The sequence below is a fragment of the Pundamilia nyererei genome, unplaced genomic scaffold, assembly GCF_000239375.1.
Source record: "Pundamilia nyererei isolate P.nyererei 1_Seehausen unplaced genomic scaffold, PunNye1.0 scaffold00102, whole genome shotgun sequence".
Taxonomy (NCBI): Eukaryota; Metazoa; Chordata; class Actinopteri; order Cichliformes; family Cichlidae; genus Pundamilia; species Pundamilia nyererei.
The window spans coordinates 2,027,325-2,052,289 of record NW_005187503.1 but is presented as its reverse complement, the minus strand read 5'-3'; the positions used below and the strand labels follow the sequence as shown (position 1 = coordinate 2,052,289).

Here is a 24,965-nt window from a genome sequence, read left to right as displayed (position 1 = left end):
ACTGAGTTGTAATTATTTTAGCAGCTGAAAATATGGGTTGAATATAATTGCACTTCAAGTACTGACTCTGGATTAATCTGCTTTTGCATTAAATTTGAGAGCCACAAGTGCAGTGCAGCGCCAAACAGGAGGAGGGGTTTCCAGCTGCTCGCTGACTCCTGGGAGACGAGCTCTGATGTACCGGTGTAACGAGAACTTCATTTTAGCTTAATCAGCTAATTCCACTTGCTATTCCCAACACTAAGGTTGCCATGGTGAGTAAATAAATTACTATAAACAACAAGTGCAGACAGAAGTTTGTGAGTGAGTGAGTGAGTGAGTGAGTCGAAGTTATGCTTATGTGTGTTTGCCAGCTCTAATGAATGGCTCACAATCCTGCATCCATATATTGAAATAACATTTATACAGGCAGACAGTCCCCACTGCATTCGGTCCAAATGGCATAGTTGAGTGCTTCTGGGTCCTGCAGTCAGCTGCAATGTTTAAGTGGCGGTGGCAGATGTTTCTAATGTTAAAGCCACACAAGCTGCTCTACGCTGCCAACATCTTTGTTTCTGCAGTAGGTCTCAATATCACTACCAACTTTATACAGCTGGCCAGGGTGGCAATTACAGTAAAAGTGGCCACAAAAAACGTAAGAGCAGGGTCTGAGATTAAAATGACTATTTGTAGAGTGGATCTGAAATAAGATCCAAGAAAATAGGCACCAGGCAACTTAAGCCAGCACTTCAGATAGATAAATCTATAAGTGGGAAAAATAGACTTTGGTGTTAAGGATATTGATGATGTGTTGTACTCTTCAAAAAGCTACATCACTTGTTCCCCACTGGACTGATGAAGCAAGCTTTGGAAGAACAGACTAGTTTTATTTTTCAAATAATTTACAATATGCATGAGAATCTTCTGGGTCTGGGTTTTTAAAGATAAAGTTCACCCCCAAATTTTCCACTGGCCTGTATTGCCATCTAAACTGACTTTGTATGAGATACCCAGCTTTGGAGACATCGGCTGCTGTGATGTCTACCTTTTTTTTGGCTATAATGTATGAAACTCAAAGCACTAGTAAGCCGGTGTGAGAAGTTTCATAGAACTTTCAATGAATTCTTCTTTTAGTTTTTGCATCTGCCAATCAAAACTAACATTACAGCTCAGCTGATGAAGAATGTCATTAATGTTTACATTGCAGGTAGGCTACAGTCCCATGGGCCTAGTCATTGGTAGTCCATTTGGCAACCAATGACTGTGAGGGAGAAATGTGTATTTCCTGACTAGATGTGAGTGGTTGCTGGCAATCACTATAAAACTGAATGCTAAAGGCATGTTTGCACAGGTCTAGAGACTGGTCAGCAACCACCTGGAAATCATGTGTCCTAAAAAGAGTCAAAATGAAGTCCACAATGTTGCACGGAAAACCTCATTGATTTACTTTGGTTGGTTAGTTATGAGTCATCAGTAGTTTGTGTGGAAGATGCAGACTTGTCTGCAAATACTTTCAAACTACTTGCGAAGGAGTGTTGAAAATGTGCAACATATGAAACCGTTCGTCTGCAAAGTAAAAGTTGCACCATTTGAAATGTGTTGATTTCAAAGGCACACCTTTTACTTTAAAGGTGAATGCTCTCCATTTCTAGTTAGCATCATAATTTTCCAAGTTTTGCTACAGCTTAGAGAGTAAGTGGTGAGTTTCTGCAGACAAATTGGCATCTTCTATGCAAACTACGTGTGAATGTGGCTGCAAGTGACCAAAGCAATCAGAAAGTTGTGGTTTAGGAACCTCTCTGTGTCGCCAGCAACCACTTTCCAGCTGGTTCGGGAATACACATTTTTCCCTCACAATTGCTGGTTGCCAACCATTCTCTTGGCTGGTTAACTCTTCAGTCACACTGTTGCTGGGCGTAGTTTTGGAATTTTCTAGAATAAGCTGTTCACAATAAAGATTTCTGGTAAATAAGGTTAGCATGTTGTTAAAGCATGATGTTTTGAAAGACATTTCAACAAAATTTTTAAAATGTATTATTTGGTACTTCTGGCACCATGTGACAATTACTATTTAAATTTATTATATTCAAGAGAAGAAGAAGACATCTGTGATAACTTTAACACTGGGCTTCACAGTTTAAAATATTTTAGATGGATCGACAACACTACAAGCCTCAGGTCAAATATGTACAATTGATTGTAGGGTGAACTTTCCCTTTAAAGGTTATATGGTTATATCGGGATAATAATTCTTTATTAAAACTTTCAGAAAAAGATAAACAATAGCATTAAAATATTGACCCAGTCTAAAAATGAACATTTCTTCTGTCCATCCATCTGTCCAGGGAATTAATACATAAGCCTTCACTGGCTTGACCTTGTGGTGTGAAACAAGTTCTGGCGTGTGAAACTGCCCTTTTTTGGCTGTGGCAGAAGGACACAAGAGTAGTTGTTGCCGGACTTTGCCTGTGGGGGTTGACTTGTGCTTCTACGCTCTGTGTCACTGCCTGTGTGGGCAGACAGTGAAACTAGCTCTGTCCCTGTTAGCAGAGTATTATAACACTGCCAACGCCTCCAGTGACCCGTGAAAACTCCCATCTATAGAGATGAATCATACAGCGCTTTGTAATTCAACTGAACTGCCCATCTACCAGACCTACAGCAAATATTTCTCAGTATATATGACACTGGATCAGAATCAGAATAAATCAACTTTAAGCTCTGACAGTACGCCTTAAAATGTATCATGTACTCTATTGTTCTGTGAGGGGAGGTTTGAATCTCTTGTGAAGGCTTCATCACTTATATCTAGCATTAAGCCTGAATGCATATTAGCATCTTACTCAGCTTTACACACCTTTCGTTATCATATACAGCAAAATGTAGGTTTATTTATCAAGGCGAGGTTTTGCTGAGTGGGTTATTTTTCAGCACTTCTCTGCTTGACATTCAACAAAGTTACTCAAATTCACACTAGGAGTGCATTACAAACAGTCCTCTATTATTGGCTAGTATAAAGCTCTGAAGAAATAGTGGATGCTGGGTGTTTTTTTTAAAATAACATCTTGCCTCTCTCGGAGAATTTCCCTGGTGGTCCACAGACCCAAACTTCTGGTTCTCTTTATTATAAGCTTATATAACCTTTAGGTTAGCGTGCTTGAGAATTGCTAACAACATTTGAACATAAGCAGAAAATACGCTGCAAATGAAAGAGCCACATCAGTTAGAGTAGCACACAAAAGGCAGTGTGTCTGTTAACTAGGTTTCCACCGTAGGGGCTTCCAGTAACAACGGTATGGACAGGAAAGAAAATGAAATTACAGCACAATAAATGAATTATCAATAAAAAGCCTCAATACTGTATCTGAGGGAGGATCAATATGCCAGAGCCGGGCTGCAATGTGGGCCCAGGGCTGCGGGTAGCCAGATCAATAATGTCACTGGGGGTGATTGACGATCAATGCTACCAGTGACATTGATTTATGATCGATGAAAGAAGGGCACCGACTAATAAGGGGGGAAAGGGTGGAGGGGAAGTGTGCATGGGGGATTCCATAGAGTCCCCTTTACTGTAACTGATTGGGGATCGATGAAGAGTGGCACCGCGGCTGATTAGGGATCAGGCCGGTCTCGAGCAGAGGAAGGCGGCTATGTGTGAGAGCATTTGGTTGGTTGCGTGGAGACCGGCTTGTCTGAGCTGAGCAGAGCTGCAGAGACTGTAATTAAAGCTGTGCTGAAAGGAGCTTTCCACTGTTTGATAGAAGCTGCAGGTGCAGCTCTCTTTGCTCTTTCACTTTCAAAAGAGCAGCCATGCACACACACCCACACGCGTATAGTATACACTCTTTTATGCTCACTCAGAAACATACAGAACACACACAAACCCAAAGACGGCGCAGGAAGATCTGCACTGTTTTCTTCCACCCCACCCTCGCAGAAATCTGTCACCAGCACTGACATCCTCTCTCTATTCTGGCTCGTTTTCAGCCATATTTAAGAAATTATCACTGCTTTTAGAGTCTTCAAACTAACCCAAATGACTTAAGCATCACTACTGAAAAGAATGAATTAAAAGTAAAGAAATAAAGAAATCTTTATTTCTTTATCGTCTTTCATTTCATTAGCTAACTTGTGTTAGATTTGACCTTTCACATTCAGGTGAGACTGGAAGTTAAAGGAGCATATTTTATATTTTACAGTAGCTACAGTAGTCATATTTGCTCCTGATTACTGAGATGAATGGGTCACACTCATGTGAGACATAATGCTACATTTATTTAAGCCTTTGACACACTTTTGTTATACACTGTACATATTTGTTATACTACACCTGCTGTAAATTAAGTGCAAACAGATTTGTTTTCAGTAAAAAGGAAACAACAAAAACAGTTACAGTATGGAGAGCTGGCTTCATGACTTTATCAGCTTGCTATGAATGGAACCGGCTGCTTTAACTCTAGATTACAAAGAGTCGTTGCCATGGCCATGAAACTATTAAATCTAGTTTCTGGTAGATTTTGTATTATTTAACCTCTGTTACACCCTGCACACCAAGATAATTTTTTTTAAACTGTGCATTTCTTTTCTATCCATTTCTTCTTCTTCTTTTTTTTTTTTTTACATTCACTGCTTTTTTTTGGTCTTAATAATATAACAGTGGAAGAAAAGTATTCACTGTATAATTAATAATTCTCATAAACAAAAGCGGCCACATATGCGGCACCACAAAGCCAGTTTTCATGAAATTCAAAAGCCACAGTAAGGTCCAAAGTCAGACATGCATAATCTTTGTCTCAAAGACCCATGTATGTCTCAACTTCAAACAGTGCATCAGACATTCCCAAGACTCATAATTCATTCATTTCTTAGGTATTCTCTTTGTTCTCAAGTAGCGTTCACACTAATTTTCCACAGTCTTTCCAAAAAAGTTGCAAAGTGGCATCGTCTTTGGGTTCAACGAATACATCGACCGTTTTCTGAGGAAGCTGCAAAAAAATATTGCATTTACTGATAAGATTTTGATTTTGTATTTGAAGGTCGTTCTACCGAAGTGAATTAAACAGACAAAACGGCACACCTTCTTATTTCTATTGCGTTACACAGTGTTTGCTTTGAATATGCTTATTTGGTTTTGGCATTAATATTTAGAGGCAGATTGTTAAGAAAGAAATGGATCAAACGTAAATCAAAATCTGACCCTGCTTCTTTCCTTGTCCATGCTTCACTGTTTTCTCCTCAGTCTTTATATAAAAGAAAAGAAAACACAAACACAAACACAAAGAAATGACAGGAGCTTGATCACACATATCTCTTTTGAAGAAAAAAAAACATATGAACTCCCATAATAGCTATGCTCTGTCCTCTTTGAGACAGCAATATCGGAACGAGAGAGAAGGGTTGACCTGTGTAGAGCAAGTCTGAGTAAGTCCCTGCCTAAACATCTCAGACGTGATGAAAGGCTTTGTTTTTCTCAGCCTGCGTTAATGGGCCCCAATCGATGTGGGAGAGCTGTGTTTTTTTCCCCTCCACATGTCCTGACCCTTGGGGAAACACAGGGAGGTAATGTGGGAGGGTAGAGATATTGACACACAACGTCGATATCACCAGGGTTCACAAACAGCGGCGCTTACTTCAAGTTGAGGCTGGCTCATCAATGCAGCATCAACAACAGAAGTACAGCGCAGGAAGTGCTGGCAGTTAGTGCAGACTGTAAATTAGCGGTAAGATGCAAAACAAATACTGATGTAAAACTAATGACACTCATCAGTGCTTACGATTCTCCCTTCCAAAACTACCCACCTGTCTCAGGCACATACACACACGCGCGCAGAGCGATGCATTCACCTCACTGATGCCAAGAATGTGCGGCAGCACAGCACTGCAGCAGAGGCAAGCACATCTCCACACTGGCTCTCATCTGTCACCAACAGCAACTAGCCCGCCAGTCGCCATGATGTGCAGCCTAATTGGGGGAGCTGATGAGGTCTGATGAGGCCAGTACTTATTGAATTCCCTGGCCTATTATATGGATAATGCTGGAGAGGAGCAGCCTCCCTCTCCTTTCCCATTCTCATCCATTCACTGTCCCAGCAGGGAGCTGCCGGCTAATCCTTTCTTGTTTATAATGGCTGAACGAACGAAAGGGATTTGGACACGATTTCCCCTCGCTAGCACACATCTAACACTCCCCAGTGTTGATTTTACCTCATAATGGGTCTATTGGACAAGTTAACCAGATCCCAAAACCCAGCTCAACCCTCTTGCCTGTCTTTCCTTTTCCTTTTCAGGAGGAGAGGCAGGGACATTGTTGAATAATTAGACTTTGAAATAAATGTTCTTTTCTTTTTCAAAAGCAATTATCAAACATTCAGTATGTGGCTGTACAGTATTCAGCGCTTTATAATGCATGTGTGGGACAAAAAGGAGAGAGAGAGAGAGAAGAAGTGTCAAACAGTGCAGCGGAGAAAAGGGGGGAAAAAGCAGAGGAAGGCAGAAGTTGGAGAACAGATGGCTAAATGGCAGGACAACAAACTTTTAATTCTGTGCGTCAGACTGGTGAAAGAGATGGAGACCGTGAAGTCGCAGAGGGGTGCCAAGAATACTGCTCAGTATGGGACAGCACATCAAATTCCATTCGAACTGATGAAAACTCTGTGATTAATGCCTTTGCTGCACAGCACTGTAAAGCATCTGAATTTCAAATTTAAAGTTTCTATGGAAGAATTATGCATTTAGGTGGTAGGACATTCATCAGTACCAGCTATATTGTGAGGAGAATCCAATAAAGCACATTTACTCAGATGAAGACTGCGAGAAGAGCAGTAAAGGAGCAAATATCTGACTATCATTCTCAAATGCAGGTACAATAAGAGAGTCGCATGGTTATAGTAAGTGACTCAAACTGTCACTTACTAACTAGATGTGCGGTGTATTTCTGATGTATGCACCCAGCTCTTTGTCTGCCTTACTATTAAAAACAACAAGCTGCTTTAAATCTCTGACATTGTGATCACCTGGAAAATATTGTGTTGGTTCCCCCTTTTGCTGCCAAAACAGCCCTGACCCACTGAGGTTCCACTAGACCCCTGAAGCCATGCCGTGGTATCTGGCACCGAGATGTTAGCATCAGATTCTTTACGGAACGGGTAATTAATCGGCAGAACTGTAGATTTTGACCAGTTTATTGAATAATCTGAAACTCTTGAAAAAGAGTTTATCAATGCAATTAACCCAGCAACAGATTCTGTAAGGTGTGGTCTCCATGGATGCTTTGGTAGGTGGTACATGTCAAAGTAACATCCCAATAGATGGCAGGACCCCAAGGTTAAGCCTTTTCCACAATTTGAGCTACAGTAGTTCATCTGTCTATATAGTTGTATAAAAAAAGAAAACAAAAACCCAAACCACAGATCAGTTACATTCGATACTTTACCCTTAACAAAACAAACCGTACACACCTTCCACTGTCTTACTAGTCCACTGAGTACACAGTGCTATCTAGAAAAACAAAAGGCCATATTTATAGGGGTCAGTTGTTGCGGCCTTATAGATCAGGGACCACACTGACGAAGAGGGCCATTAAGGCAGCAACATTTAAAAGCTTACATGGAGAAGGTACAACCCTGGAGTTCACTAGGGGCACAGCAAATCAATATTAGCTCGACTTAGAAATCTGCTGTATAATCCTTGATCTCCAAGGCCATTTGCTTTGCTGCCTGAAATTGGATACACCCTGACTGCACACCCCCACCCGCCCGCTACGCAAAGCCCGCTGTGCGCTCCACAAATAAGACATCCTGAAAAATTGATCTGGATGCATCTGTAGCAAGATTACGTCTAGGGCTAAGAGAGAGAGATATGACTAGCTCGAGGTAATTGATAAAAATGCGCGTCTATGTGTAAGAGGATCATGATGGGGCCCGGCGAATGTGGCAGCATTATCATAGCCACATCACTACCATCTAGAAGACTGCTGCAGCAACAGCTCAACAAATATTAAGAGCTGGTAAAAGACCGATATTGAAAAATACTTTTATACACTCTATACTGTAGGTATGATTAACAGTGACATAAGGATAATAGGTTTTCTTTGTTTATTTTGCCTGAAAGCAATGATGCCTTTTGTGGAGTAATACATTTTCTTTGACAAATGACCTGAGTAGCACATAATGGAATGGCTTTGTTTGATTTATTTTTATGCAACCATATTTGTCCATTTTAAACATACCTGTGACATTTTATTCACCAAAAATTGTTTAGATTTCTCTAAATCCATCTTTCCTTGCAGCCAAGGTCCCCATCTTTCCTCCAACAGGCAGTTTCAGAGGCAATTTATGTAAAACTTGCATTATTCATGACCACCTACTCCAATTGGCTGCATTCACTTCCAGCCAATCGGAATATTACCTAATGGATAATGGAAATTTCCTCATGTGGCGTCTCTACCCCCAGAGTAATGGCTACAGCTAGAGACCACATATAGGGGGGTCTATGAACCAATCTAAACTGTGCAGTTGCACAGTTGAGACTGTAGCCACTTTCACACACGCGCTGCAGCCCTCTTAAACTTTTCCAACATTTTCCTGTATGCGCGAACACAAATGCCCTACTCAGTGGGATCGAACATTAAACTGCCCTATCCCTACCAGCTCCCTCGTACAGATTCAAAGTCCGTTTGCTCCAATGTGAAAACAGAACAGGTCCTGAGAAGCTGACAGTAGTAGTAGATGCCATGTGTACCATCTCCCGAATGCACAATTAAGCCAGAAACCTAATCTAACCATTTACAGTGGTGTAAATACATCTAGTACCGACTAGCTGCACCTGACTCGCGTAAGAACTGTTGCTAGCCAGGATTCAGCACTACTTCCCGATTACAGGAGGAAGATTGTCTCCAAAGATGAATATCAGCCATCAAGGGCATATTTCATTTAAATTCCTTGGGAGATGAAGGAACAATTACTGCTCCCTCTTAATACAGGAATTTCCAAATACGAAATTACAAAATAACTCAGATCGAAAAGATAATATAGCAGATTTATGACACACCAGCCCACTGATTTCAAACACATGGAGGAGCCTGTGAATAAATTGTTATTTTAGACAGAAAATGGCAAGAGGGAGCAGATCAGCGACCTTGCCTAGCTTTATCGAATGTCTCCTCAAATAGATTTAAGGCAACTAACAATATGACCAGTCATAGCTTAAAGTCCAGGTCAGTGTATTTCATTCTCCGCAGTGTTGCAAGCAAAAAACAAATCATTACCGAAAGTAATGAAAGAAAAACAGGCTTACGGCGGCTGGCAAATAATTTTCCAATAACAGTTTTGTTATATTCATTCAATATTATAGCGCTACACATTTATGTGGGAGGTAACTTTTTCTTGAACTTTTACAGCAAACTCTGAATGTTTTCGCCCTTCTTAAACGTTTTGCTATCAGACTCTTTCTCGTGCCTCCTGGCAGGTGTAACAAAACAAACAAAACATTCCTCTTCAAGAAAGAAGCAAAAAAACACACCACTTACAGTACTTACTGCTGTGCAACAAGCGCGACATAAAAAGTGAGATTTGTAGGCAGGGTATATCATTTCCACTGTTACTGTGGGCTGCAGGATTTTTATTCCCATGGCAGTGTGTATTGTTAGAGTGGCAGTTGTTGGACTCTCTGAGGCCTTTAAGCTCACTGTTTTCCCTCTATTACTTGTGCCCGGTGGGGGCACAGACAGTTGTAGCGAGATGCGGCGCAGCGCAGCAGGGTGGTCCCCAGATACCACAGATTCATACTTTCCACCTGACGCACAGGATAGAGAGAACAGAGAGCTGGCAATTACCAGACTCCTCTCTCTATATATACTGCAATCCTGGCCAGCTCCGCTCTGCTGTACTCCACTCTGAAGGCTGTCTCAGGGCCAAGCTGGAGGTAATGAAAGCAACACACTCCTAATGGACTATTGATGTGTGTGTATTTGTGAGTGTGCGCGTGTGGACGTATGAGAGGAAGGCAGAGGAAAGAACAAAGGAAGGAAAAAGAAACTGTAAGAAATCATTCTGCTGGCATTTTCATCCACTTTCCTTTTGTGCGTTGTCTGTGTCGATGTTTTTGCCGTGGCTAAAAGTGAGCATTCATGTCTGCGAGCTAACGTAAATCACCTATACGGGCTGAAAAGCAGCAGAATTAAACTGCTAGTGCGATCCAATAGCATGGCCAAGATGTGTTGCGCTTCCAGCAAGGGAAGCAGAGACAGACAGAGAGACACTGTGTCTGAGACATGAGGTCACCGGGAACCAGGTGTGTTTCCATCGTCCTTCAGCTCAAACACCAACAGGCAGCTCACGTATAAATACACTCATATAGGAAGGAAAAGACACAAATATCCCCGGGTGACAAAAAAAACAGAAGTGGTAACTCAGACACCTTCACAGTAAATTTCACCAAATACAACATGTCGCACTCCTGCTGATGGTCCACTGGTAGAGCATGTAGGGTGTATTTTTTTAATGCGTGTGTGTCTCTGCGTGTGTCCCCTAACCTGCTGGCAGGCAATCGGATGAATGAATGGGCGTCCACTCCTAGAGGTCCGGTGGCACAACAGAAATAACTCTGCTGACCACAGTGACCTCTGCCTGTTCCCACACAGTCTGCGTCCTGTTCTAATGGAGGCCCGTGCTCTATTTTGGGGGCAGCAGCTAGATTTATCTCACTGCCCTCTGTGTCCTGGGACGGTGACACTGACGTGGTGTAACTGATGCTTGCTGCTTCTTTTTTTTTTTTCCTGCTTCCCTTACGCAAGCACACACAGGATAAAAATCAGTCAATTCTGGGCACCCGGATGACCCGGCTGTACGTCACTATCTGTATCCATTTTCAAATGTCCCTTAAAGGAATAAAGGAAAGTTGTAAACCATCGGCTTTGTGTTGTGATACTTCACCGTGATAGTCTGATCTTTCATAAAGACAGGTGCAGGAGCTGGAGAGTAGATGAGAACAGAACCAAAGAAAGCAAGCCTGCTGAATTGCTTGCATACCACAGAGACCTTAGAGCATGATTATCCTCCTCAGCAAACTTAATCTTCATTCTAGAGGACGGGCAAGCTGGCCGGAAGGCTATGAGCTCAGTGACCTACTGTATCTGCTGAGAGGCTGAATATTATTCTTTGCAAAAGAAATACGTTGCCTCAGGTCCTGCATTAGATTAAGTTGACTGATGGCTAAAACCAAGAATCTAGGGATCCTTGAATATAATGTGCACATCACAGCACCATCTTCCTAAAGTGGTGGAGATCTCAGTTTGGGTTAGGGAGCAGAAAAAAAAGATAGAGGCTTTTTCTTACGGCAGTAACAGTCTGATTTCAGAGCTTGCCAGTATAATATTTAGAGAATAAACAAATAAGAAATAGTTTCCTGGGTAAGAAACTCAACCACTACTCAGTCTCCCAACTGTGTTTCATTGCACATTCCTAAGTTATAGAAAAAAATCAAAGAACTTTGCTTAATAATACATTGACATGACCGCTGTTCTTGGTTAAAGCCTTTAGTAATTTTAGCAACCTACAAAGCAATGTATTTGCATTGCGTTTGCTGCACTTCATCCGTACTTGAAATTGGAAACCCACAGAGGGGGATGACTCAAGATTAAGCCCAAACCACTTAAAAGAGCAGCTCTCTGACTTGAATGCAGCCAGTCTGATAACCTATCAGTCGTGTAGAGGGAACCCGGCTCAAATCCTGCAGCAACGCAATGCAATCTGGCCAATCACATAGGCCTTACTTTTTTCACACAAATGTTGTATCTCTACAGTTTACCTTGCTATAAATTGATTACTATCATGATAAATCTTAAGAGCTGAGCTCCCTGATGTTGCTAAAAGCAACATTTCTCCACCAAAACTGCCCCGTGGTTTATTTTAATGTACAACTTTTCTCTGGCATAGTCATGCTGATGATCTTTTCTAATGGTCTGCTGTTGGCTTGAAATACCCGACTATCAATCCTTCCAGTCATGGAGCAAAAAGCAAGTTACACACTGGACAGGTCATCACCATATTGTAGGGATACACAGGGAAAGGTCTTAGCGATCCGGGGCTAGAAGCTTCTTACTGTGAGGTCACAGTGCAAACTACTGGGACTGTGACAAACTTGTGATCCGTCCAGAGGTGATGCCCACATCTAACCCTGCCCTGTGACAGCTGGTATAAGCTCCAGTGCCTCGTGTGACCATGATTTGGACAAACAGAAGAAAAATTACGGATGAATGCATCTATTTTATTTCATCCTCGTTCATTGTTTCAAATTTAGTGTGTGATTATTTCACTCCATCCTGTGGGTTTATGTTTTTGACATTTTTTTTTCATTATTTAGTTGCTGTTCATACTCACTTTAATTGTTTAAACACACACCGTTACGTTAATCAGGTTTCAGGTTGCTTTTATTGCAGTTTTATATTAACTTTATAATTTTATGACGGCCTCTCCTGTGATAGCTCGTGCTTCGTGCAGCACGTTGCGCTCCCACCGGGGACGAAATGTGCCATTAACAATAAAAGTTTTGCCGCCTTGCTTTAATGTTTAGCAGCTACAATTGTCATTACCAACATCTCTGTGTGCTCGTATGCGTGGACTTTCTCATTACCAAATCTGATACGCTTAAAGACTTTTGGTTAAAGAAAGGCCGAGATGTTTCCATTTTAAGCACCACGTCGCCAGTACGGCCTTCACCGGCTTATTTTGTAATGAGGTTACATGGTAGAGACGGTATTCTCAGCCATGTTCGCAATAGCTTTCAACCTTGTTGTTACTCTACTTTGATGTTTAACCTACAGAACCTCCAAACTTCTGACACAACTGGCAGCTGCCCACACGGTGAATCCACAGCATAACAGAGAGGCAAGCACATCAATGGACAGACTGAACACATGTCAACCAGAGAATAGAGGAAAAACGCTCTTTATAAATAAAAGAAGCCTCAGGTGCTTAGTTTTCCTGCATTAATATTGTGTCCACTCAGCTGTATCTGGTAACATAGATGAGCATTAGGGACGTCTGAGCAGGAGTGTGCGAAGAATAGCAGGCTGAAAGGATGGGTGTACGTGCAGAGGGAGAGCGAGGGATGAAAGACAGTGGCGGCAGGGCAGATAAGAGAGGGAGGGAGCCATGAGAGAGAGTATAAAAGCAAGGGCAACAAAAAGTGCAAGGAGAGGTGTGAGCGGGGTGAGAGGGAGGAAAATAGAAGGGGATCAACATCGCGGACAGCTGGGCCAGGGTCGCGGCGGTCAAGCTCAGGAAGCGGTCGTACAGTCAATGTCATCCTTTCATCTCGTCTGCTGGAGATGCAGCAGCCTAAACTTTACTCAAATTTAACCTTCCAAAAAGCACAGGTTGATCCAACTCTCATTCCTTTCTCTTCTGCTCCATGCACCACCCATCACTTTCTTCCCCCTCTGCCCTTCCCCATCTGTTCTCTTTTATCTTCTTCGCTTATTCCTGTCACATCTCCAAAGCTCCTACTCTATTCCTTTCCATTGCGCTCCTGCTATATTTCTCTCTATTACTCTCGATTGTTGGGTGGGTGGGTGTGTGGGGGTTCTCCTCGTGGTAACTCTCCTTCATTTTGTCTCCATCCACATTAGATGCGGTTGAGTGGAGAGCAAAGTCAATCGTTCCCGCCTGAACCCCTCCAGGAGTCGGAGCTACCTCCTCTCTGCCTAAACAAACTTTGAAGCCAATCAAAGGGCTTATATCATTTTCAGTGGAAGGGAACAGCAGCAGCTGAATACTTTATATTTCAGTGACAGATCCACTCGGAGCAGCTCCGCTCTCCTCCTCCTGCCTGCTAACCGTTGGCTTTGCTCATGAATGATACAGTTCAGTGGCAAAACAAACAAAGCGTGACAAATCCAGATTATTGTCTGTAGGTGAGATAAGGTTATAATGAGAAAGTGCATCGGGGGAAATTGATCCTTTTTTCAGGAAGCTGTCTGATTTACTGGGCATGCCAATAATAACTTCCTGTGTGTCCCGCCTCTAATGGGAGGAGGGTGAAGTCAGAGGTGGGGGTGGAAGGTTCATGCTAAGAGGACAGATTTCATTATGATGCAATATCCCGAGGAAAGCACTGAGGTTTTGTGGCCACTTATTATCTGTGGCGGAGTATATTGAAAAGCTGTCCGATTGCCATTGAGGATCACATACAGAGACAGAACTATGGCTGGCTCGCACTGAGTGACAGCAGAAGCGGTAAATTAATCATCAATACATAATGGATTTGACCTTTTTGTTTCTAACAGAAAAAACGAGGAAGGATAACAACAGCTACAAAAAAAAAAATTTCACAGAACACAAACTACACATGACTCGCAGATGCATCATGGGAAACGCGTGCTCTCACGTACTTGGAAAGGCAGCCATGTCTGAGACGTCCTGACAGCCAAGTCGCCAACCTACTTGGCTGCACGTTACATCTACACGCCATAGGGGAGAGAGAGACGAGGCCCGCCGACAGGCCAGTTATTAGCCAGGGGAATGTGGGAGGGATGGCAGAAATTAACATAGATTACTCAAGTATGACTGACAGTTTCAGAAGGGCTTTTTGTGACTTACCAAGTGATTTGGGACTTGCCTTAATTCAGTGAGGGATGTTTTAATACCGTGGGCTGTCTCTGCTATCTTGGCACTGTTGCCTTGGTGAGGATGCCAACAGGGAGGAATTTCTTTCCTGCAACTGCCCCCCACCCCCACCCACCCCCAGCAACAATTCCTCCCAACCTCAGCTGCACAGGCCTTGTGATCCGCACATAATGATGGAAAGTGTTGGTGGGGCAGCACTTTTTTGGCCTGTCTTTACTATATTTTATTTAACAGGTGGTTGGCAAAGAGTGCACCCTGTATATTCTGTCTGGTGTTATCCTGACAGATGTAGTGTTTTTTATAAAACCCTGGGTGTTATTTAGATCTCTGGCAGAACAGACAAATTATCAAACTGGTTATCTGATCAGTATTCTGAAAGACACAACAATTACCATTTTCGAGGGTGGGGAAAGCACTGGCACTCACCACAAGTGTCCTTGAAGAATATGGCTTTTACTGTAGGCCTAAATTAACCTCTTCTGTATAACAGAGCACTGTGACTGACAGAGTAAGTGAGGCAAAGTGAGAGTTTGGACAGAGAAAGACAGAGACTAGTGGAAATTGCAAAAACAGAGGGAGAGAAAAATGCTAGCGTTCTGTTAAAATAAAGAAAGGAAAAGAAAAAAGAAAAGAAAAAAGCTTGTACATATTGCATGTTTCCGCTTCGTTCCATCTCCCAAGGCCACTGTGGCTGCTTCCTGATGTGGTTTTCATTATTTATCCAGCATCCATTGGACAATATTGGAGCCGACTCGCAGCTCTGCTGCCATATTGGCAGAAAGACAACGGAGCGAGCGGTACCAGCGGAAGTGAAAAGGAAGAAGCAGCAGTGTTACTGCACATTCAGTCTGGACTGAATCTCTGTTTGCACAGTTAGACGTCCAAGCGAATGTTAGATTCATCAAAGTCTGGCGCTGCCCTTTTCTGATGCTCAACACTACTTGCACGTAACCTCATTGATTATTTAACTATGGTTTGATTGCTGACTCTAAAATTAAGTTAAAAAACATAAAGAGACACGATTCAGTGGAGCAGGTTATCAATTTTCTTTCTGCCATTGCCGCCACACAGTAAGGTATGTACATGTTATTACTCACCTGCCAAAAAACAAACAATGGCTAATGTATCTCTGGTCTGAATTACATTTACCATAGGGTGTCATCTCTAAGCTGTTTAATGCATTGTGGGACGAAGGGCTTTAATCAGCGAGGCTCAGTGGAGCCAGCGGATTAAATCACTTTTTATCTGCGCTTCCTTTGACTTTCCCAGTGCTCAGGGTTGCAGTGTAAATCATAATGCGTCCCTGTTGGGCTCACTTCAGTATAGTTTATAGCTGGAGTCACATTTCATAAATTCCATTTATTTTGTTTATTGAGTAAATCCACATCCACTAAAAACAAGGATAACTCTTTATTCTCGCCTCCAACTTAAAAGTTGACCATTTCTCAGAAAAGGAGGAGATCGTGCTCGCGTGATTCAATCCATCGATTTCTGCGCGCAGCCAGAAATCACATGTTCATTTATATGTGCAGCATCAGCTGGAAGCATCCGAGAATGTGCGCGTGTCAATATTTGAAACGACACATGGTATGTATATTTTGGGTGTAAGGGACATGTTCTTCATCTGTGTGCATGCGTTGTGTATGAGTTTATATTTGTGTGCACGTATACTGTATGCACGCTCACCGCCGACCACAGCGACAGGGAGAGCGGCTGCCGCATTGCACAGAATAGCTAAACAGCTGTGGTGCTCCATCAGGGCTATCGATCATGTCCCTCTCTCTGAATCACAATCAGACGTGGGCAGAGCAGAGCGGCAAGAGCAGGCCTCGGTGACTGGTTTGTTGGACGACTGCTATGCACCTCTCATATCAACCAGGCCTCACCAAACAAACCTGACCTGGACTGCTGATTAGATGCATCTATATGCGAGTACTGTGGTACGCATTTCTGTAGAACTTGCTGGAACACACACGAATATTCGCTTTAAGTTCTCAGAATGCAACATGTCTTCTCGCAATTGACATTTACTGCAGACAGAAATAAAGCACTAGCTCTTGTTTAACGCACTTCTAAATCATCTGTGATCAAAATGAGCATTCAGAGAGGATGGCATTACCACGGATCAAAAAATGAGTTAATTTGTGTATCTATGTAGCGCATGTAGTTGGATCTCATAGAAAATTACATAGAATTTCATTAGAAAACCTAATGGGAAGAAAAGGGAAGCTGTTAAGTATCATTAGTTGCCATCTGCTATCATATTTTCACACTGTAGATCAACTCAATATCTCATGTAATCACAAGGAAGTCAGATGTTATTACATTAAAATTTAAGCAGGAAGTGTATGGACTCAGTCTATGGCGCTATTAGCTGCCATCTGTTAGCATCTCCACAATTCCTCTTCTCTGTGTTGGTCTGTTATCAGCAACTCACGGTTAACTTCCTGCCAACATGGTGACTTCCTTTTGGTTTGTTTTCCCATGGTCAGTTGAATTTACCAGATGACCTGGCACCTGACATCGAGATATTTACTTCCTGGTATGGGACAGCAAGGTTACAACTCAATATCCTTTTTGTATTGGCACTGGACACACCTGGGTGGAGGTAGGCAGCTAGTACAATCCCCAATTGCACATATGCACGCGTACACTCACCCTCTTACACACACACACACACACACACACACGGCCACATCTCTTGACACAGTGTGATTGAGTGGCTAAGCCGGAAATGCAGAGGCTTGTCAGATATCGGCTGGAGAGGTTTGGGGGAGTAAGCCTGATGATTGAGAAATGTGTGCCTGTATATATGCATGTGTGTTGGGAGTGCTACCCTAAATGTGTTGTGTATGCTTGAGAGCATGTTTTAAACACTAAATGGTGGTAAGAGAAAGAAAAAAGAAGTTTCTCATTAGCATTATATGGATGCTGACATTCCACTGAGGTCAAAGTCAGCGGTGCATGGCCATATTTGTGCTTATGTGGTTTGTGCGTGTGTCAAGGCTCACACAGTGTAACAGTCATGGCTGTCACATAAGCATACTCATGCACGCACACACAGACAAACACACACACTCCGCCTGTGCTGCGTGTGGTGGGAGCCCCCCGGGGGGTGCTGCTGAGCTGTCAAAGTAGGATGGATGAAGAAGCTGCCCTGCATAGCAAAGGGCTCTGGGGAAATACCACCAAAATGACACACACACACAACCACACACACACACACACACACACAGAGACTGTCAGCACACGGTATGTATGTGCACCCATTTGGAAATGCAGAAATTTAAATACACGTGCATGAATGTGAACACGCATAAATTTGAGACCAATACAAATGCAGTGCAAACGCATAACACGCGCACTTTCAGGCAACCCAACACACAAAAATACACTTTTACTAAAGGGCTGTTCGCTCTCCCTCTGTGAGAAACAGAAACAGCCCTAGGGCCCTCAGCAAAGGAACATCTGAGTTTGATAACAGCAAAATGTCCAGAAATCTCCATTTAGGAGACAGCAAGTCAACATGGACTACATCATAGAGGAAAAAAGAACAGCTTCATCTCCACCCCACCCTCATGTGAACTGAAAACTATGGAAAAAGTATAAAATATCACAGGGAGCATTACTCTATCATTATTCATCATCAGAACATCTGAGAGCATCTGCAGCGTACCAGCACATCAAACTTGAAAATTCAGCTGCTAACTTATAGCTTTTGTGCATCTACCATATCAGTGTTACTTACTCTGGTATTTGGAAGGAAGTTATCATTTTTTTAAAGAAGTCCGACAAGGTTCAAGTATTTGACCTGATCCCCTTTTACACAATTGCCACATCCAAAGAGGAACTTGACTAACAATTCTGACTTGCTTACTCAAGTTTTGGTTGCATAGCTTCTCTGACTGCTTGTCGGCTTGTTCCCTTCAGGTTGCGTGGTACCATTTCATCAGATTCCCAAATTCCCGGTGAATTCAGGTGAATATATCAGGCTTGTGACAAAAACTACAAAAGTAAAGCCCAAGCTAATAAACCGAAAGCAACCTTTGGAAGTACCGTATCACCACATATCACAAATGGCAACAACTCGAAGAACAGTAAAAGTTCAGGTGTAAAGCAAGGAAAGAGAAGCTTTCATAGACCTTTTAGCAGGGACCATAGCAGCGCTGAACCAGAGCGGACCTTGTAAACGTAACCATTCTTAATTCCACAGAAGGATTTCCTCGATCAGGGCGGTAAATCTCCATGCTTGGCACAAGCCTGAACAATCCATTAACAATAATAAAGCCTGAGCGGCAGGGAGATAGACCCTTAAAGGGGAAGGTCAGCCTGATATTACAGCTTTAAAGGTTTCCTATTACGGCTCAACTTCAATATAACCACTCACCTTGCCTTTAATGGCTGCTGGCTATGCAGTGACTGAGCACATATGGAGATTCTAAATCCAGTCTTTCTGAGATATTACTGGATAGAGGAGAGCGATTTATGGGTCTGTTTCTATGCTGCTGGTTGGAGGTGTGAGTGTTAATATAGCTGCCACAGTGGTGAAGGAGATCTCCTCGGGTATCACCCCGTCTGGCCCTCATGTCCTGCTGGGATACACGGGAGACTCTGCTGCAGCACCTGGCCCCAAAAGTGCTTAAGCAGCATTTTTTCTTCATCCTGGCCTTTCCCTCTGACACTTTTTTCCCCATATCTTTACTCCCTTCCAACTCACTTTTCTTCCACTGCCACCTCTTGATACTCTCACTCCCCTGGAGACTTGCTTCTTTTTCCAATGCCTTGCCTGCTTACTTGTGGAACTGTGATGCCTCTTTCAGCACCGATACACGGCGAGGTACAATCTCGTCTCTACATCTGTCTCCATTTTCTGCTATTCTTTCTTTCACCCATGTTTCCCTGTCTGCTTTCTCCTTGGCCACTGTCTAGGGTGACTGCAGAAAAGAGAGCGATAGGAAGGCGAGAGGACACCGCAACAGAGAGAGCAGGAGCAGAAGAGGAACGAGGGGAGAGTGCAAGCTCTTAAGTAGATTGCGAAGAACAGCACAGAGGCATGAGTGTGAATATTAAGAGGGTTTTCTCCTGCCCGAGAAGTTCCAGCCTGCAGCCTGAGCACCACCAGGGAGAGAGACGGTGACCCGGAGTGAAGACGTTAGAGAGCGAGCGAGGAAGAGACCTATAGAACCATCAGCTATTGAGCCAGAACCACGACAGTTAGCTTCAGATGTCAGAAACAGCAGTGTACGCAATCTATCAAGCTGTCCGGCAGATCTGAGATGAGGAATTACCATAAGTGAATTAGAAAGGCAGTTCCTTATTGCAAAATGATGCCTCCCCCACCCAAAAAAAAAAAGAAAAGGAAGGGGTGATGTGAGAGTAATGTGAAGCAAAAGAGGTGAGACTCACCTGGAATGCCTGGTGGGGTTTTCAGGTATTTTCCATTGAAGTGCTGTATCACTACTTCACATTTCTCTGTAGACTCCATTCTGCAACGACATGCGGCATGTAGGGTTCAATTTAACAATCTGTTTGTAGCAGAAGTTTAAAAGCATAAAACTCTGGAGCCATTAAAAACCTTCCATTTATCATCTGCCCTAAAAGTCTTACAGAATGTGGGAGACGTAACAGTTTGCATTTTGGCAAAATGAACTTTTCTTCATGACACAAAACAGAATGAAAATTGAGCCACTAATTAACAAAAAAAAAGAGAAACGCATTGGTGGTAAACCGTAATACATCGAGGCGAGCGTCACCTCGGCCAACAGAGAGCAGTGTTGCAGGTGTTTACATCTTTTTTTTTGACAACTCAACATCATTTCCATTTTGACTGTAACCCCTGCCACACAGGAGATGGCAGGGTAAATAGTGTCACCGGTGACACATTTACAACCATAAAGCATCACCCCCTAAACTGTGTCCTGCTGGCTGTGTAGCATCAGTCTTTTCATACTAATAGTGCAGTGAGACTATCGAGAGCTGATCTGCCGTATCAAGTCACTGGTTACATGAGTCAGAGGTTCATAATGAAATTCAGGGCTTTCAGGCAAAGAGGTGTTTATGCAGTCCTTTTCTGCGCATAACGGAAAAGACAAAGCATAGAAAGTTTTGGAGAGTAGGTGAAAGGCGTGGAAGATGAGGTGGTACGGGATGGTAGAAATTACATGCTTATAAAAGGCAATTCCAGTGTGAAGATGAGAGAGAACACAGGAAGTTGATTGACTCGTCTCCACTTTTCCAACCAAAGGATCAAAGAGTATATACAGGCCAAGCAGCTGGCCAGCAGGGGGGCTCTGATCTTCACATCACAAGCCTACACACGCTAATGTCATACACACATAACATCAAAACACGTACATTTCAAATGCATATGAGTGTTGTTGTTGTTGTCATTCTCACACACATACACACACACACACATGCACACGCGCACACACACACACTGCTCTGCAACAATAAACAGATACCCTAAAGGAAAGTTGAGCAACTTAAGCTCCAAAGATTTGAAATATAATAGGAGATGTAACCTATACACACATGCATATACATATTTTCTATGCAATTTTGCATTTCAGAAAACTAATCAGAATCCTTGGTGGGTGTTTCCTAGTAAATGTGACTTATTATTGGCTGAGAGCACTGCATTCATGAATTCTAGACTAGTTGCCTCACAGTGACAACTACAGGGAATTATTGCCCTAGGCTAATAAATTTTACTAGTTGAACACCAGTAAATTAAAACAATTTGTACTCTCACTTTGGCATATTAAAGAAATGATCGTGTGCTGGAGAGCAACTCTTTTCTGTAAAGCTAAGCTAAGGGCTGGGAGACCTTCTTCAGACTGGCTGCTGACCACACTGGGAATCAGAAGTGTGTGGCCAAACCAGGAGAACGGCTATCGTAGAGAAGGGCCACACACTTCAGGCATTCGCTGTGTTGCGTTCAGTGTTACAAATCAAAAGCTCCACAGGTGGACACACAGCAACAACAAAAGTTTGAAAGACAATTACAATGGCTGTCTCCTCTTTCACCTCCACACAGCTGGCCGCTCATGGCATGAGGTGGGCGTGAATGTTGGCTGGCTGCTTTCGGAAAGTTACAGCAAATGATCTACAACGCATGCGCACACACACATACACACACCCTATCTGACATTGATAATTTGTTTGCCTCTTTGTCTTTATGTTTTTCTTCCTTTTCAGTTTCTCTTACAAGTTGATGTAAGAGCAAATAATATCAAAATATTCCTTTAACTTGCAGCTTAACTGTGTGTGCTACAAGAATTTTTAAACACCTTCCATATTACAGCCTGCATGAGTAAAATGCTAGGATTTTCTTTTTCAATGTGCAATGGATTTGTCTGAAAATTTCAATTGTGTTAAGACAGTAACATATTAAAAAGCAAATATCCTTTTGCATGAATTTGCACGATCCGTGTTGTGCATATATTGCAGATTCCCTTATAGACGCAAAGAAGACATATTAAAATGAGAGAGTTTTTAAATCCAGGCTTGACTGAATGCCATGTCTTTATGGTAATATGCGCTTGGAATGTGCAGAATTCATTGCCTTCCAGATTTTCATGCTTTATTCTCCCTCACCTCCTAAAATACTCATATCATCCTGTCAGCCTCCCCCTTCCCTGTCCTCTGTCTCCCATCCTTCTGCTATCGCTACCTTCATCTTTCTTTCTTTTCTTTTTTACCATAGCTTCTTTATCGCGCTCTCCATCTCATCCATCTTACTCCCAGCCCGTCTACACCTTTTCTTTTTGACGTCTCTCTCATTCTTCCCCGTCTTTCAACCTTGGTTATTTCCTCCATCTTTCACCGTTATCCTTCCTCTCTCCTGGCCCATCTCTCTCACTTTCTGTGCCCTCCTTTCCTTCCCACTGTGTCCATCCTTTTCTTTCAACATTATGCCCTATCCACATCAAAATCGTTCTCCCTTTTTCTCCTCCCTACTCCTCTTTTTAGAATATATAATCTTTCACACTTCCTGGCATCATCAATCTCTCACTGACCCTGTATCCTCCCTTTCCCCAGCCCTCACTCTTTCCCTTCTGTTCCACGAGTGTTAGTGAAAGGCCGATATGAACCAACCAATGCAACTCAGCTAACTGCAAAACATAACGGGAGTTTCTAAAAATGACTTTAATTTATAAAATAATATTCAAAAAGATATATTAAGTTATACACAGCAGATTTTCACTCAAAAGAAGCAAAACAAAACAAAAACACTACTACACAACTTGAAGTACAAGAGCAGCCAGCTGGTTAATTAATTCATTAATTTTATAAGAAATCATTGTTCTGATTCATTGTTTATTTATCTCTGTTTATATGCTATAGATTTTTTGATATAGGTGCCACATCAGAAAGCTGAAGTGAATATACCGGGAACTGCATACATCGAGTGTTTATGTTTACAACATACGCTGGCAATATGCTCCTAATCCACACCAAACACTCAATCTCAGCACAGTCCTACGAACACGGAAATTACTGCCTCATAATGCTCTCACTTTAGGAGGCAGGCTAGTGACGCGGAGAGGATCTGCCTGAAGCACAGCTAACCTCTTTATCGCTCAAGCTTAACAACCTTGTAGTGCTTATGAAATAATGACTTTTGTGGTGTGGACTCCATTATCAAAGCACAAGCCGTTTTGAGGTTGTTTGTTGGGATGCTTTTGTTGTCCATTTTAAAAGAGACAGGCTTACAATAGCAGCTGGATGCATCCCCCTTCTTCACTGTTTATTTAGTGCTTCTCTGACTGAATGTCAAAGCAAAGCTTCTCTTTGTATTTCATTGCACTTTTTAGCCTTCCTACACACAATAACATCGTTCCTTCTTTCTCTCCAGCTGCACAGCAGGATGGTAAACGGAAAGGATGTAAGTAGACATGAAGTGCATATGGCGGACAGGCTGTTAGACACTCACAGGGAAGCAAACCAGTCAGACTCACTGTCTGCTGGTCAGTCAAGCTTTTGGGGTAACAAGTCAGTCAGAGAGTCAGCCAGGTAGACAGTGAAGTGGGCTGGATTTTCTGTGTGCGCTGCTGGTTAATGGCATCAGGTGCTGCTGTCTGCAGTGATTAGTGCTGGGGCTGGAGTAATGGGCTCTGATAACAGTAATGGATCGGCCCACAAACACTTAGCTCAGTTTACTCTCTCTAATGCCCCACACAGCACAGCCCTCAGCAGCTGTCTGTATGTCTGTCGACACAGCTAATGGGAGTTCACCAATTCATAAAAAACATTCAATTGTGTTGGTTTTTGTTTGTTTATTTTTGTTTTGGTTGGATATTTTTTTTTACCCTTTTCCCTGACCTGTACTCTCTTTACTCATCGCACGCCAACGCTCATGGAAAATTTTAATTCATCTTAGTATTTCTCAGTCTTCTAAAAAGTTTCCTCAATTCCTTCTCTATTCATTCACCTTCTCTTTCTCTGTATATTAACTTCTAAAGCTTTTATCTGATCATCGCTTCACACTCATGTCTCACCCTCCCTTTCCGTCATGCGTCTTCCTCCTCCCACCGAGAGCTTCTTGAACAGGTGGCCTGTGGCAGGTTGTTGCTGTGCTCTGCTTGTTGGTCTGCAGGAGGCTGCCTACCTGTGTCTCCGTGTGAGAGCTTGCTTTTCAGCGCGTGTTTGCGTGCGTGCACACGAGCATGCACGCGTGCATATTCACAAGTGTGTACGCCTGCGTAAAGGTCTAACTCTGCAGATGCTCATATTGGTGCGCAAGTGTGTGTGTGTGTGTTTTTGTGTGTTTGTGCCAGTCTGTCCTGCTGTAACCCCTGGTAATAGAGCAGGGAATAGGAGAGGAGTTCAGCCAGAGCAGGTGATTAAGAAAAATCCCTGCAAGATGGTGGTTCTGTGGCCGTCATTGGCCTCCTCTGGGTAAACAGGGAAGGAATGTGTGGAGAGGAATGAGAGCCTGGTGGCTGCTGTCGAGGACAAGGACAGAACGGTTTATGACTTTGGGGGATTAACAAGCTGAAGTGGAAACTTTTCTAAGTAGAAAAAGAAACAAACTGTTCAGTCATTCAGACTTTGTTTTGGGGAAAATAGCATCCGTTACTCTACTATACATACTATTACTATATATAATACACACACAATCATTGGTGGTATCTGTTAATTTTTGAGAATGCACAGCTGAAAGCATTCATTAACTCATATGCAGATGGATGGACAAACAGGCTTAGAGGAAGAATCAAATCATATTTTCATATTTTCACTGTCTAAAATGAAAAGCATATTAGTAGCAGCTCGTCTACTAATCAGAAAGTCAGTGGTTGAGCCCAACCTGTATGTCGAACTATGCTTGGGCCAGATACTGAAGCCTGAGTTGCACCT

General features: G+C 42.7%; 1 protein-coding gene across 3 annotated transcripts in view; it reads right to left on the bottom strand.

Annotated features, from left to right (window-relative positions):
• Window positions 1-24,965, bottom strand: part of LOC102200034 (RNA-binding motif, single-stranded-interacting protein 3-like) — a 287,017-nt gene that overhangs the window by 46,678 nt on the left and 215,374 nt on the right. For all 3 annotated transcript variants that reach the window (XM_005740714.2, XM_005740713.2, XM_005740715.2), the window contains one exon: window positions 20,010-20,089. In XM_005740714.2, the coding sequence (XP_005740771.1) occupies window positions 20,010-20,089 (80 nt within the window). The remainder of the gene's footprint in view (window positions 1-20,009; window positions 20,090-24,965) is intronic.